We start from the raw sequence: 16,409 nt of genomic DNA on the forward strand, positions 1-16,409 counted from the left end.
ATTTCTTTACGAAGGAGTGGATGGACATGTACCAAGAATTGGTCGCAACTACCAAAAGATTCCAGTACGTGTCCATTTCTTTGTTCTAGATTGTGCTCATAAAAATGGGTTCGCCTAGAGCAGGGGTCGGCAACCTTTTCAGATTCACGGGCCACATTCAACTTCTATTTTTAATAATCGGGCCGCAAGCGTAGCACGAACAAGATTAATTATGAATACTTTGCATCTTAAATACGTTTTGCTCAGCAGTCAAAGAAGCTTTTAATTTATTAATTTGATTTTTTCAAAGTTCAAAGTTGAAATCTTTGTATTGGCTTTCATGTTGATTCTTGTAATGACGTCTGATATTATATTCTTTCATAACATCAAAAGTTATGTTCTCATAACAGCATCATTAAACCTTCTTCCTTCATCAGTAATTTTAAATTTTCTTGGACACATTTTTGAAATTATTATTAACAACTATATATCTGAAAATAATAGTAGAGCTGATGTTATTGAATTATATTAAAAGACGGGCCAGGGAACGCCACTGCAAAAGTGCGACAAAATCTCGATTGTCATCGGATGAAGTCGCATTTGTTATCCCCACTCATGATGACTCACATGGTTGGCTCGCGCCAAGTTGCACGACGATATCACGAAGTATAGGTATACAATTTTTAAATTTATTATTCATCTTATAAAATGTATTATTTAAATAATTCAACATACAGGCCACATGCCATGTAAGTATGGCTAACCTTTTATGGGCCCCATGCGGTCCGCCTGTTGCCGACCCCTGGCCTAGAGTATTTAGTAAGCTTGATTTGTTAAGAAGGGGATATTAATTAATGCTAAATGTCGTCCCTAGAATGATACTCTCATGATCACGAAGGTACTACTCACATCAACATCTCTGCTTTTCCAGAACACAGCTTTAAAACAGTTATCTTATGCCACAGACCGGTCATCACTATGCTGAATCAATTTAAAACATTCAAATCAAGAAGCGAGTGTTCTATCTGCCGGTGTTCTGATGTAAAACAGCTCAGTTGTTGGCTATGACGTTTGATTAGTTCTGAGCATATCATTTTAAGACAAATGTGCAAACTCTTAGATAAGAGACTCTATAAGGGACTGCCTAGATATTTAACGTTTTGGAATAATGTGTGCAGTAGTGTATTTCATAGTATATTATTGGGAAGATTGGCTTGCTTTGCACAGCCCTGTCTACAACAGCAATACAAGAAGGGAACGATATTGGGTTACACAAGGAAAAATAAATGACTTTACTATATGAGAAGAAATGTTTCCAGTTACCTGAATTGCTGGCTTCTTTTGGTATACCTGCAAAGATCAAAATTACGTATAACTATTGGATATTTTGAATTATTACAATTTTCATGTATTTAAACAAGGACAATTTTAAGTTAAAAATTTTAAATACTGTAAAAGTTTCTAATTCAGTGACGGGTATGTGTACATAACGAATGCCAAAATGTCATCATTTACAATATTTCGTTAAAGGTTGAAAAAAAACGAAAGATTCGTTTTTTTTTATGTTGTTTGTAGTTTTTATCAACGGGCAATGCTACATAAAATGATTACATCTTTGCAGCTTTTGCTATTCAATGAAAATGATTATAAATCTAGTAATATATTTATGATATTATGAAATATAATGTAACATTAATACTTTAAAAGGGTAGATCAACATACTCGGACAGGTTCCATTGTTTAATGCAATGTCGTCAATAGCTATGTCTCCTTCACCTGGAATGCTGACTTCTGCTTCAAAAATAACCTGATAATAGAAATATAAATAAATAAATGCACCGATAGGAATAACTTCTATTAGTTTCAATAAAGTCTCTCTCTCAAAAGCTTTCAAGTCTTGTAACTTTCATTAAAACAATCAAAATCTATGATTTCAGAATATCTGCTGTATACGCTAACTGAATTCTATGCTATTATCTATCGGATTTTTTTGCCTCTCATACTTTTTTTTTCTCTCTCTCACTCCAACTTCTATTGCACTGGGCATACTGACTACACCTAGCTTCCTCTGCAATACAGCGGTAAAACTTGTTTCTTTGCACAAGGCCACACCTAGCGGTAGCATTAGGAGTTTATAACTAAATGAGCCTCATAATGTCATTGATTGTTTATCCTGATACTACTATATTTTATTCAGTCTTTCACATTGAGAAATTCAATCAGAATAAACAACTGATCCAAAGGGCACTGCTTTTTTGTTCAATAAATGTGAACCAGATTCTCAATTAGCTTACAGAATTTTAATGACAGCTCACACGTATAAATCCCAAAATGATATTACTTATCAAACTATCCAAATACAATGCACTAAATCTTTTTAGAGGAACATTTCTGTCTATTTCATAGGTATTAAAATTAAAGTCATATTAATATGGGCATATTCATTTCTAGAAAGAAAAAAATAATATTTTTTTCTCTGTAATAATTTGCTGCCATAATTATTTGCTGTCAAACTGAGAACTTTGTGTTTACAAAAATGTGCCACAATCTAAGATTAATTTCTTTAAGTGATCAAACTGGACCCATCCAACGTTAAACACCCACGAAGTTGAGGCTGTTGTGTTTCTTTTGTCTGTTATTTATTAGCAGTACTTCACACTAAATGTTTGGACAAAAAATATTTTTCATCTCCACATTTCATAGTTTTACGAGATATCCAACTATTTTTCATTTATTTCTGCTATTTATAATATTTCTGTTTTCATCGAAGGATCGTGTGTTGTACTTTTTAGTTTTATTCCCTATTTAGTTATTCTAAATGTGTATTTCTCTTTCAACTTTTCATATAATTCAAGGAATTTTACAATCTTCTTCCCTTTTTTCCCTTCTCAAATACACTCTTTTTCCTTATTATGTCCGGATATCAATATTAATGAGATAAGTATTTATTTATTTCAGAATCTTTTCTTAATCTTCCTCACATCTTTCAATGTTTAGTAACTTATTATCTTCATTTTGTAATATCATGCTTTCCTTCATAATGTATTTTTATCTTCTATTTTATTCTTCGATCTTCTATTCCAATATCATGGATTATGTTTGGTATTCTCTATGACCTTATTTTAACGTGTTCTCTCTTTCATTCAAGAAATATCTCGATGAACACCAGCAAGGGGAATACATTTACAACTAAAGTTTAAAAAACACGGAAAAATTATGAGCCAAATGCTGGTTGTAGGTCTATATTATGATACGAATGGAAGAAAGATGATTATGCTAGTGAATTTAGAAATGCAGAGATCAATAAAATAAGAATACGACCTATCACACTTTCGGTGATGTCCAGCTAAGTTTAAGTTTAGCGAACTCTTCGGCTAAATTAGCTTTAAAGAAAGAAATCCAATTAGCATAGTATGATTGCGCATCTTACCTGGAAGGGAACCGGTAGAGAAAGTGTAATTTCTCCCTGATACCACTGGTTTGGTGTTGGAGTACTTGTAAATATCTCCCATACAGTTCCGTTTGTTTGGTTACTATTGACGAGGACTCTGAGGGAACCAATTCCTGCTCCAAATAGTGACGTCCAGAAACTTAAACATACCGGACCGGATGTGCCTTGACACAAACGAGACAAAAAAAATAATAAAAAATACACATTCTGAATCATATTATAAAATGAAATATATTATTCAAAGCAGCAGATCAGATAGACAAATCGTAACATAAATTCCGATTCAAACAACGCTGTTCAGTATTGATGGTTACTGGTTTCATCGTATCGCGAAGTGTTTTGACTTCAGTCGAAAGATAAACTTAAAATTCTTCTCTAACAGTTTTAATAAATGAATTCAAAAGTTGTTAAAGACAGATTTCCCAACGTGTAATCTTTCCAACCAAAATGTTAAAGTTCTGATAGGACAGTATTCGTGATCATTCTTAAATAATGCGTTACATCAGGTTACTTGAAATACGATAATACCGCATTCAAAGAGGCTTCAGTACCAACCATGGGTTGCCCTCTTTCTCTGGTTCAAGAACATCTGTGCTCAAACATTTGAGGAGGAAAAACTTAGAAGCATACCCTCAAACTTAAGATAAGAACACGGTATCATTTTCATCGTCAGTGGCTCTAAGAGGCATTTGAGTCCCCAAGAGCTTCCAAGTAACCATGGATTTCGAAACCCTAATTTGAGTATGAGGTGGTTAGTCCGATGCCTATAAGTATCGTTTTGTGGGCAAATTGCGTGTTTTCTACTGGCCAGTTTTTGTGTAACGAAAAACCCGAGTTTCCGTGAGGGAAAACCATCCACCTCCGTATGAGACCGACAACCTTCCTCCAGTTGAAAATCCCCGATAAAAGTTCTTTATTTCCTAGATGGGATTCGAACCCCGATCTTTCCAACTAAAAGGCTTCGTCTATATCTACTGAGGCTCTATGAAAAAAGGCATACGGATAATTTTTTTAATCAATAGATGTCTCTGTTATACGAAATTTAGGGGTTGTGGTTTTGTAACTAAACGATTGTCTTTTATTTCTATGGAGTTTCAGATCTCAGCTCAGATCAAGGTGCCTAAAATTTCAAATAAAATATAAAAGACCCGAGACAGTGATTAACATTGTCTTTTGTAATAAGTGAAAATATTATAATAAGAGTAAGCTGGAGTAAATGAAGCTGCCTTACAAATTAAGACTTCATTTAAGACACCTAAGCGTTTAAAGGTGTTTGAAATATGTTTCTGAATTTTCGTGTTTACACAATTAAAGTGTCACTCTTAACCCAACATGATTTGGAAACTGGTTATTAAACAGTGGTTCAAAATAGTCATAATCACTGGATTTGTCAAGAGTAATCACGGATTAAATGCAGATTTCTTAAAGCAGTACAGTAACGAGGGTATGAAGCGCCTGTGGCAAGTGTCTAACTTGCGCTCCCTAACCCAGAAATGACAAAAAGTTTGAAAAATTTAAATGTAACAAGTTAAATTTTACTAAATGCAATATGTTAAATACTTACTATTAACCCCATCAAAATGAGTTGTAGATTTTGTGTGTCTAAAGCGGCGTATTGCCGAAATTTAAAAATACAATATAAAATATCGGACTTTTACATCTATTTATTATTTATTTTTAACGTTTTCCGCCCCAAACTTAGTTGCGCCCGTGTCGGGCGCCTCTTTCGCTACGCCCTCGTTACGGCACTGACTTAAAGGCTTTAAAGTTTAACATTTCTTCGTATATTTTATAAATTAGAAGGTGAAAACGAGTTTAGCCATTAATCAGTGATAATTATAGAAATAGAGAGCCAAACGAAATTATAAATTATTCTACCTAACATGATCGCGAATAAAAAACATAACTGAAAACCGTTTTGGAAAGATATTTTTAGATGAGTTTCGATTATAATCCCGATCCGAATTTACTCACTAAGTGGATAAATAGTTTTTTCTATTTATCTGTTTATAGATATATAGGAATAGATATTTATCTAATTATATTATAAATTACTTGACCTTCTGATTTTCGGTGCTTTTTATGAGAGAAATCTTCATTAAGATTCTTAAGAACGAAGTATATTAAGAATCTAAAGAGTTCGGATATTTTTACTCTTTGAAATCTTTAGGAATGTGGCAGCGTTTATCATCCCGCAAAACAAAAACCATCCAGAAGAACACACGCAAATGACAGCCGTAATAAACTATGTAGATAGGATTAACTGCATATCAAAAGCAAGAAGTAGTTTTCAAAGCAGCCAAGTTACTTGGCCAATGAGAGGTCGCTTGAGCCCAAAATACATGATAGGAAATGGGATGGAATTTTTAAGTGTTTTCTTGTAGTGATAACTGCAAAATTAGCGATAACAGAGAAAATAAAGTTTTCCAGCGGTGCTTACCTTCAGGGTTTAGAAGGGGACTCCACAGTTGTGCACGGTCTCCAGGCTTTTGCGGAAAAGACGAGTCGATGTACGCATAACCCCCTAGCAGAAATAGAAATAGAACAGGGATGATTTCTTTTTTTCTGTGCTGAAAATGTAAGATTAAACTAAAGAACAGTTTTTAGTTAAGGGATTGGGCGGGGAGTTGGAAATTATCCGTCAGTTTCTGCATGTGTAGCTATGGCATTTGGGCGGTATTTATACTTCGGCTTCGCAATATTTTTCCCGAAATATTTCTCCAATTTATGTTTGTATTTTTTTATATCTGTTATATATATATATATATATATATATATATATATATATATATATATATATATATATATATATATATATATATATATATATATATATATATATATATATATATATATATATATATATATATATATATATATATATATATAAATATGTAGAAAGTATTTTACCTTGGGTATAATAAATGTTAAGAATACCAAGCAATTTTTAAACCTGGTTTTACTCCATTTCCCAAGTAAGCAAACAGACAAATAAGTCAAGTTTTGCACTACCTGTAGGATCAGCTAGACTTGCATAACTTGCAGGCGCAAACTTGACTTATTTGTCTGGTTGCTTACTTGGGAAATGGAGTAAAACCAGGTTTAAAAATTGCTTGGTATTCTTAACATAAATAAATATATACATATATATAAATATATATATATATATATCTCAGGGGACCCTGTAACCCCTAGAGAGCGCGTCCCCTGGGTGGCGGATAGGGGAGCCCACCATGTGTGTGTGTGTACATGCGCGTGCGTGTGTGTGTGTGTGTGTATATATATATATATATATATGGTGGGGTGGTCCGAATATACTGAATAAGGACTCGTGGACCAACAGGGCCATAAGGGGCAATCATCTTGATTGTAAGGGAAGCGGCACTCCCATGGATCCCTAGCTGGATTTATCCTCTCCTTCTTCTACTTTGAGGAAGACCCACTTACTTTAATCTTTCCTATAAGGCCTTATCAGCCAACTCTTCTTACTTTATGACCCTTGTGCTATTAGAGTACTCGAGGGCCATGGGGTCTTTTCATTTCTGGCCTTACAACTATGTCCTCTCTATAAACCTTACTATATTTCTTCTATAATCTACCCTTCCCCTTTAATATACCCTATTCCTCCTATGGGTTTAAATTCGGAAGAAGGCGAGTTCAGAAGCCTTAAGGTAGCAGCCCTACCACTGAACTATTCCATCGTCAGGCTAGTCCCCTGACATGGAGAATATAACCATACTTGTAAGCTGACAGAAAAAGATAATCGGATTGAATCTATGGAAAACGACCCTGGAATGGAAAAGGGAAAACGAAAATGGAAACGACAAAATATAATACACATAGCAAACTGGAATGTAAGAGGAATAGCATATAAAGAAATAGAATTAGACCAGTTATTAAATGAAAGAAATTTTAAAATAGCAGTAATCACTGAAACAAAAAAGAAATTAAAAGGAACTATGAGAACTGAAAATTTTAATCTGATATACAGTGGAGTCGACAGAGACCAAAGAGCACAAGCAGGAGTCATGATTTAGATTCATAACTCCCTTTCAAAACAGTTAAAACATTATAAATTATGGAATGAAACAATAATAGAAGCTAGAATAAAAATATATAGAGGCTATTTAACAATAATTGGTTTATATGCCCCAGAAGAAGGAAGAGAACAGGATAATATTGATTTTTATAATCAGCTACAAAACATATATAATAAAATAAATAAAAATAATTACATAATTTTAGCAGGAGACTTAAATGCAAGAATTGGAAACACGAAAATTAATAATAATATAGGAATACATGGAGAACACGCTCTAAACAGAAATGGTAAAAAATTGATTGACTTTGTAGTTTATAATAACCTAAAAATAATGAATTCCTTCTATAAACATGAAGAACATACATAAATATACTTGGGCAGCAAGACGATGGAAATCAATATTAGATTACTTCATATTAAATGAAAAGACATCAAAATTTTCAATAGATGTTAGCGTTCACAGAGGATATGAAATAAGCAGTGACCACTTCCTTGTTAAAATAAAATTAAGATTACCACCTAAATGGCTACAAGTAACAAGAACAGAAAGAAAAATTGAAACATTCGTTTATAAAACTAGACTATTGGATGACACAAATGTACAATGGCTATATGAACAAAGAATTAACCAGTATCTAGATAAAATAAAACAAAATGAAGAAATAGAAATAGAATGGCTTAATACAAAAACGATACTAAATGCAGCAGCAAATGAAAGCTTAGGAAAGACCAAAAAATTCAATAAAAGAAAAAAACTGAAGATCTGGGATGATACAATCGAAGAAATAATCAAAAAGAAAAAAGAAGCCTATCACAAATGGTTAAGCAGTAAAAGATTAGAAGATGAAATAGAATATAAAAGAATAAGAGTCATAGCTAAAAAAGAAGTCAGAAAAAGACATAGAGAATCATGGAATAAATTTGATTCTAATTTAGAACATGATTTATATAAAATAAGACCCAATGTATATAAGATTTTGAAACACCTAAATGCAGATACCAAAGAAAACATAAAATTAAACACTGAATTGAAATTAGAAGAATTTCTAAATTACTACACAGAACTGTGGACAGACAAATATTTTAAAAAAGACAACTGGCAAACAATTAACGAAAATGAAAAGGAAATAACTGAAGAAGAATTAGAAATCAGCCTGAAAGAAACAAGAAACGGAAAATCACCTGGAGAAGATAAGCTAGGTTCATAATTATATAAATACGCATGAACAAGATTCAAAGGAAGACTCTTATTATTTTTAAATAAAATTTACTCAACTGGTGTCCCCCCAATAGAATGGAAAAAAGCAATTCTGACTCCTATCTTTAAGAAAGGTAATAGAGATGACCCTAAAAACTATAGAGGTATCAGTATACTAAATTCATGTTACAAAGTATACAGCAGAATCTTAAATAACAAACTAATGAAACATTCCGAAAACTTTATTCTAGAGGTACAAAATGGATTTAGAAAAGGACGATCATGTATAGACCCAGCCTTCTGCCTAAAATTAATAATAGAGAAAAGAAGAGAATATAATTTAGAAACACATATTGCATTTATTAAAAGAAACACATATGTTTCTTTTAACTTTGACAAAGTTAAAAGAAACATATTATTTAGCATATTAAAAGAAATACAAATACCAAATAATATCCTAAAAGCTGTCACAAGTATATATGAAAATAATAAAATACAAATAAGATTAAATCATAAGCTATCATATAAACCAAGGGGTCCGACAGGGATATCCCCTCTCAGCAACTCTTTTTAATATCTACTTAAATGAAATAATAATAAAATGGAGTAAAAATTTACATCAAGGAATTAAACTTTCACCTACAGTAAACTTAAACACTCTCCTCTTTGCAGACGACCAAATAATAATTACAAATTCTGAAGATAACTTACAGAAAGCTATTTTAAATCTAAATAAGATATCCAAAGATTATGGTATGATAATATCAACGGAAAAATCAAAAACTATGGCCTTCAAAGGACAAGATCCAGCAAGAACTAAAATAGTATTAGATAACAAGATCTTAGAACAGGTGAATTCATTTAACTACCTAGGATGTATGATCACTTATGAAAATGAAAAAGATATAAACATAAAAATTGCAAAATATTTAAAAATAACAGGAGTAATTAACTCTATATTTAAACCAAACCTAGTTCAAAAACAAACCAGGCTAAAAGTATACAATACATTAGCCATACCGGTCTTAATGTATGGAAGTGAACAGCAGAAATGAAGTTTATGAGAAAAACTGCAAAGTATAACCTATTTGATCACAAAAGAAACGAAGATATTATGAAAGAATTAAACCAAGAACCAGTAATTGAAAAAATTAAAAAATATAAACATAGATGGATGGAACACGTTCAAAGAATGAAAACAGAAAAATTACCAAAACATATACATATATATATAATTAAGATAATATATATAATTATATATATATAATTAATATATAATTATATATATATAATCATAATTTTACTGACTAGGAACATCGAGATAAGGTAAGATAAAAACTTTAATTAAAACACAACTAAATTCGTCGCAATGTCGACTTCTTCAGGTGTAAAAATTATCACAAACTGGAAAATAGTAAGATAAAACATGGACTTCTCAAACAAATTTAGGAATAACCACAGTCAAATTTGAACTGGCGTCCGCGTGTCAGGTCTAGCGTGAGGCTTTAGTGAGTGGGAACTATCTCGAGAGCGCCAGGACTGAATTACTGCGCTGTGTGAGTCAGGTAAGCTATAACTTAAATTGCTATTCATGTGTGAGGGGTCCTGAACTATTTTTTTTTTATTCTAAGATGCGTCTTTCTAGTTCGTCAACGCATTTATGGATAATTGTTTACAAGAATAATACAAGTTTACAATAGATAATAATTTACAAGACCTCAAAAATGTTGTCATAAACAAATCCTCACAAACCCTTTCTTCAGCAGAAATAAGCGTACTGTCTTAAGGGCTCACGTTCGTCCTGTCTCCTACCTCTATTCCAAAGGAACTCTTTCTAACCAAAGTAGAAAAGGCTGCCTCACATCTCCCAAAACAAGTAGGGAACCTACTCTGAATTGAAGCTATTTTTACAAACAAACAACAGTCGTTGGCCTGCAGATAATTTATTTCGTGCTGAAAGAAAAGCTATCCACCATCTTCGTAATAACAACAACATTATTATCCTGCCAGCAGACAAAAGTAATGCAACAGTCGTCCTAGACAGATCTCATGATCGTTCCAAGATCAACGACATATTAATACCTGATGCTTACTCTCTTTTACAAAATGACCCTAAGAGGGAATTTCATAACCGAACGAACCAACAACCTTCTCAAATCAACTTCGGAACTTACAAGACACACCAGGCTATCTCTCCGTTCTCTTCATCCCCTAATTCCCCGTTTTTACGGTCTTCATAATATTCACAAAGCAGACACACCTTTAAGACCGATAGCTGAAGGCATTGACTCACCTACTTACAACCTGTCCAAATACCTTGCCTCTTCCTTAAAACATCTCACTGGTAATTCCTCCTCATATACCAAAAACTCTGGAGATTTTATATCTAAGGTAAAAAATTTACAACTCAAGAATCTGACAGAATGGTTGGTTTTGATATTGTCTCTCTCTTTACAAATGTTCCCACAGAAGTCCTCAATCTACTAAAAAACAAAGTCTCCAAAAAAACGTTTCGTCGTATTAATGCATTGTTCTCCAGTGTTAGCCAACATATTTCTCGAAGACATTGAAGAAAGAGCTATTTCAAGCGCTACATTAAAACCCGAACTGTGATTGCGATACATAGATGATATCTTCCTCATCTGGGAATATAGTCAAGAGAATTTACAAACCTTCTCAGATCATTTGAACAATCGTCACCATAACATCAAATTCACATCGGAACTCGAGGTGAACGACGTCCTCGCCTTTTTAGATTTAAAGATCACTAGGATGCCTGATTGTCTCAAATTTTTGGATTTTTCGAAAAACACCTGATGGAGATAAATACTTACATGCCTCCTCTCATCACTTCCCTCCGCAGAAACTCGATATTATTTCCACTCTGGCCCATCGAGCGAGATCTCTAATTTCAGAAGAAGAAGATCTTCAAATAGAACAACCACCTCAAGGCACCTTCCTAAAGGACGGATACCCACCTCAAAGCATTGCAAACCGTCTAGACCCACATATGCCAACTCGGCAAGAAGATAACTCCAATCCTATTGCACACATTCAATTACCGTACGTAAGTTCTCTATCACCAAATTTGGCGAAAATTATGAAGAAATTTAACATTAGAACTTACTTCACAACCCTACCAAAACTTCGTTCTTTCCTAAGTCAACCCAAGCAAAACATAACCAACTTCAGTTCCCAGGGTTTTATAAAATCATCTGCAGTTGCGGAAAACCATATTATAAGGGCAAACCGATAAGTCGGGCTCACTACGTCTCGAAGAGCATCAATGTGATATCTCTTACAACGGAACCCGTGCAAGCGCCCTCTCCGGTCATGTCCTTTTCTCTGCCAACTCTAATTTAGAAGAGCGTCAACACCAGATAGACTGGAATCTTACTACTATTATCCATAAATGCGCTGAGGAACTAGAAAGGCGCATCTTAGAATCAAAGGAAATAGTTCTGGACCCCTCACACATTAACAGCAATTTAAGTTATAGCTTACCTGACTCACACTGTGCAGAAATTCAGTTCTGGCGCTCTCGAGATAGTTCCCATTCATTAACACCTCACGCTAGACCTGCCATGCGAACGGAGGTTCAAATTTGACTGTTGTTATTCCTAACTTTTTTATGGGAAGTCCATGTTTTATCTTGCTATTTTCCAGTTTGTGATAATTTGTACACCTGAAGAAGTCGGCATTCCGACGAAACTGGTTGTGTTTTAATGAAAGCTTTTATCTTACCTTATCTCGGTGTTCCTAGTCAGTAAAATTATGATTTAAGTATATATATATATATATATATATGTTTCCCACAAATATAGCTTTCATAAGTCTTTCTCATCAGAGAGAGAACTCGAATATTAACGAATGCTTTCAAATTAATCAACAGTGAAATTCTAATTTGAAAATTGAAATTCCCTTTGAAAAGATGTAAAGTGGGCGCAGCAGGTCAAATTCTTAGTGTTCTATTATTTTTAAACCGCAGAGAAGGCGAGGCTGAGTAAGTTCACATTTAGAGCTCACCCAGAACCTAGTGGCTGTGTCAGCCAATCAAATTGTCACTTGTCACGAGTTGAGCGATTTCTGTATCCGATGTCTGTATTACAAACAGCTGTTACACATGTTTTCTGGAACTGGAAATTTGAAAGTGGATGTTAGGAGAAAAAATTTAAATGTTTTTTTAACTTTATAGAGATATTTTTATTCTAGTCTTCGGAAACAGACAGTAAAAAAATCTATTCCTCAATAAAAATGAATATCCTGTGTATCATAAGGCGTTGTTAATCTACAAAAGAATACCAGCATATGTGAGATTGATAAGATGGACGAACTGCTGATACTAAAAACTATTGAATGTAGGATTCCCGAAAGTGTGGATAATTCCGATAATGATCGGATGTTATGTATACTGAGTCTCAGTAAACAAAACAAAATTCTTGTTTTGTTTATTGTTTGCTCCGTTGGAAAATGGAGCGAAATACACATATAACATGGGCAACAAATTTTACGAGATGATTTGCTGCTCCATCAAACGATATTTATTCCTGCCATTCTCTGTCTCCTCATAAGTTTTTTTTTTAATTATGCCATCATAAATTCACTTATTCATGTCTAGACTTTATAGACTCGTGCTATTCGCTTTACCAAGCAACTTACAGGACACACACACACACACACACACACACACACACACACACACACACACACACACACACACACACACACACACACACACACACACACACACACACACACACACATCACAAATATCAATTATTAATAATTCTTTTAGCATTAATGAAAGTATTTCTAAAATACAAACTTATTTATTTTACTGACCATTTACAAAACAAACTTGCATTAGAGCCTACCAGTTTTGCCAACAAACTGTCTGGCTTTTTCAAGGCGTTTACAGAGACATAAAAACTAGTGAATGCAAACTGAAAGGAACATAAAAAAAAACGTTGTAAACCAACTAGTAGCTAAGGTTACACGTTCGCGTGACAGAGAGGACTTATTGTCCTTATTCATTATCTAGCATGCGTGTTTGTTGTAAACGTGTAATGTGATTACTGGCTTGCTGTAGTTCAGATTGATTTAGAGAGAGAGAGAGGATCAGGTTTTTCCACGAGCTGTTTAGGATTGCACCCTGATTTCTGTTGAGGTCTCCACCGGTTATTAACACTATTGTGGCTCCTTTGAATAAACGATGTCTGTAGTCGTCATCCAGATATATTGCATGGAACTGTTTTGCCACTCTATCGTGTGGTTAGATGTACAGAAATGATGTGCTAAGCCGGAAGAGATATATCTGTTGTGGTTTACATCACCAACATGTTCTTTTTGTCTGATTTCTAAACTTCGTGAAGTTTGTCCGATGTAGGCAAGACCACAGGAGTAGGGAATGTACTATACTCCTGGATATTTGTAGAAAGGCACTTTATTTTTTGGGGATCCTAAAACTTGTCTGATGCTGGTGGTTGGTTCGAAGACCACTCTGATGTTGTAGGCTCTTAGTATTCTGGCTATTTGATAAGAAATTGACTTGATGAAAGGGATCGCTACAGTAGAAATGTGGTGGAAAAAGAAAGGCAACTTATCTTTTGGGGATCCTAAAACTTGTCTGATGCTGGTGGTTGGTTTGAAGACCACTCTGATGTTGTAGGCTCTTAGTATTCTGGCTATTTGATAAGAAATTGACTTGATGAAAAGGATCACTACAGTAGAAATGTGCTGGGAGCGTGATTCTTCTTGTCTGGGGTTGTCACCGTATAGATATTTTTGATGATGTTTTGAGGATATCCATTTTGTGATAAAGTGTTGGCTATTAGTGAGAGTTCAGTCTGTGTATCCTCCTCTTCTGATAAACTTTCGGGCTCTATTTTTCAACATGTAGATAATGCTCAGTTTGTGTGTCTTGTGATGGTTTGAAGTATAATGAAGATATCTTCCAGTATCTGTGGACTTTCTGTAAATAGAAAATTTAACACTGTTTGATTGTTTCTTTATCAAGATGTCTAAAAAATGCAGTGGGATGTTGTTTTCCACTTCCAGAGTGAATTTTATCTTGTTATGTATTGAGTTGATTTTATCCACAAACGATTTTAGGTTTTCTAAGCTGTCTTGCCATATAATGAAGATATCAGCAACATATTTCCACCATGTAGATGGTCTAGGGGAGATTGAGGAGAGAATTTCTTTTTCAAGTTTTTCCATGAAAAGGTCTGCACAAGATGGTGATAGTGGGCTTCCCATTGCTAGGCCTTCTACTTGTTGGTATAGGTGTTGTTAACCTTGAAGAAATTAATTTGAAGGCAGTGTCTAAACATCTGTGTGATGTCTAGAGGAAAGAGATCTTGGATGATGTTTATTACCTCTTCTACTGGTACATTGGTGAAAAGGGATACAACATCTAGACTGGCTAGCATGTCTGTTGGTGCAATCTTAATGGCTTGGATTTTATTTACAAAATGTTGACTATTCTTGATATAGGATTCTGTTGATCTTATTTTATTATTTAATAAGTTTGCAAGATGCTTTGCCAAAAGGTAGGTTGGTGATGATCTTCCATCAACGATTGGACGGAGAGGTGTACCCTCTCCGTCCAATCCTCTCCGTCCAGGTATACCTGTTTATGTATTTTAGGTGTCCCATATAGTCTTGGAGTGATAGGATGTGAGGATTTTAGTGTTCTCTTCACTTCTTCTGGCCAAATGTTACAATTTATGATTAGTCGGTTTGTTTCCTTATGATTTTTTTATTGCGGGGTCTCTATCTGGGATCTTATAGGTGGAGTTGTCTTATAGTAATACGTTTAACTTATCATAATAATCTTTAGTGTTAAGGATAACTGTAGAATTTCCCTTATCAGCCTTTGTAATAATGATATCTTTGTTTTTCTTCAAGTTGAGAATTGCCTTTCTATCATAAGGAGACGTGTTGAGAATATGTTGTTTGGCTTTGGCTAGGATTATGGTACTTTTGAATCTAATAGTGTTGGCTACGTTTGGCGGTAGTGGATATAGGCCTTTTTCAATTCCACACGTGAAATCCATTTTAGGAATGTGTTTGGGCGTAATCGCAAAGTTAAAAGGTTAAAAGTTAAAAGAATTTGAGAATGTCAGATTCATTTTTTGTGAGACTATGATTTGACAAATTAAAAATCACTTTGTCGTCCGGAAAGTTGTTTTGTGTCCGATATTTTTTCTTGTAAAGTTCATTGAATTTCCTAATTGCTTTGTCCTTATAAAGTTTTTTCATAACTGCGTTGTTTCATTTGATCTAATTGATTCCATATGGTATATTCTAAATTGTTAGAAATGTCATCAAATAACTTGCGGCAATTAATATCACTTTTATTTAGTTCGTATCTCGTGTGTTGAATCCTTTCTCTTACAAGCGCCAATGAAGTGCGTAGATAAATTTTGTTAGCTGATATAGAGTTGATATGAAATCTAACTATGAGGAACTTTGGAATGATGGATAATTCCCTGCAACGTTTAAGGAACTTTAGGTGGTTCAAAAGTTTGGCCTTTCTGCATTTTTCTCTTTCCATGCATCGAACTTTGTGTTTCATTAAACTGTTTAAACCAAACATATTTGGTCGTTTTATAATTAAAATAGAAAATTATTTATTACTGACCATTTACAAAGTATTTCTACTCACACTTATTCTTTCTTTTCATTTCCTATTCTAACATGTCTCAGAAACGATGATTCACATATTTTCATCTTTG

At 33.9% G+C, this 16,409-nt stretch overlaps 1 protein-coding gene across 1 annotated transcript in view; it reads right to left on the bottom strand.

Annotated features, from left to right (window-relative positions):
- LOC150092563 (MAM and LDL-receptor class A domain-containing protein 1-like) overlaps positions 1-16,409 on the bottom strand; it is an 84,628-nt gene that overhangs the window by 6,663 nt on the left and 61,556 nt on the right. The window contains exons 9-12 of the mRNA XM_090414234.1: positions 5,871-5,954; positions 3,410-3,594; positions 1,702-1,786; positions 1,303-1,329 (exon numbers count right to left, since the gene is read on the bottom strand). Coding sequence (XP_090270360.1) covers positions 1,303-1,329; positions 1,702-1,786; positions 3,410-3,594; positions 5,871-5,954 — 381 coding nt within the window. The remainder of the gene's footprint in view (positions 1-1,302; positions 1,330-1,701; positions 1,787-3,409; positions 3,595-5,870; positions 5,955-16,409) is intronic.

The sequence above is a fragment of the Typopeltis vanoorti genome, chromosome 25 (genome assembly GCF_054136105.1).
Source record: "Typopeltis vanoorti isolate ZY-2024b chromosome 25, IOZ_Tvanoo_1.0, whole genome shotgun sequence".
NCBI classification, from domain to species: domain Eukaryota; kingdom Metazoa; phylum Arthropoda; class Arachnida; order Uropygi; family Thelyphonidae; genus Typopeltis; species Typopeltis vanoorti.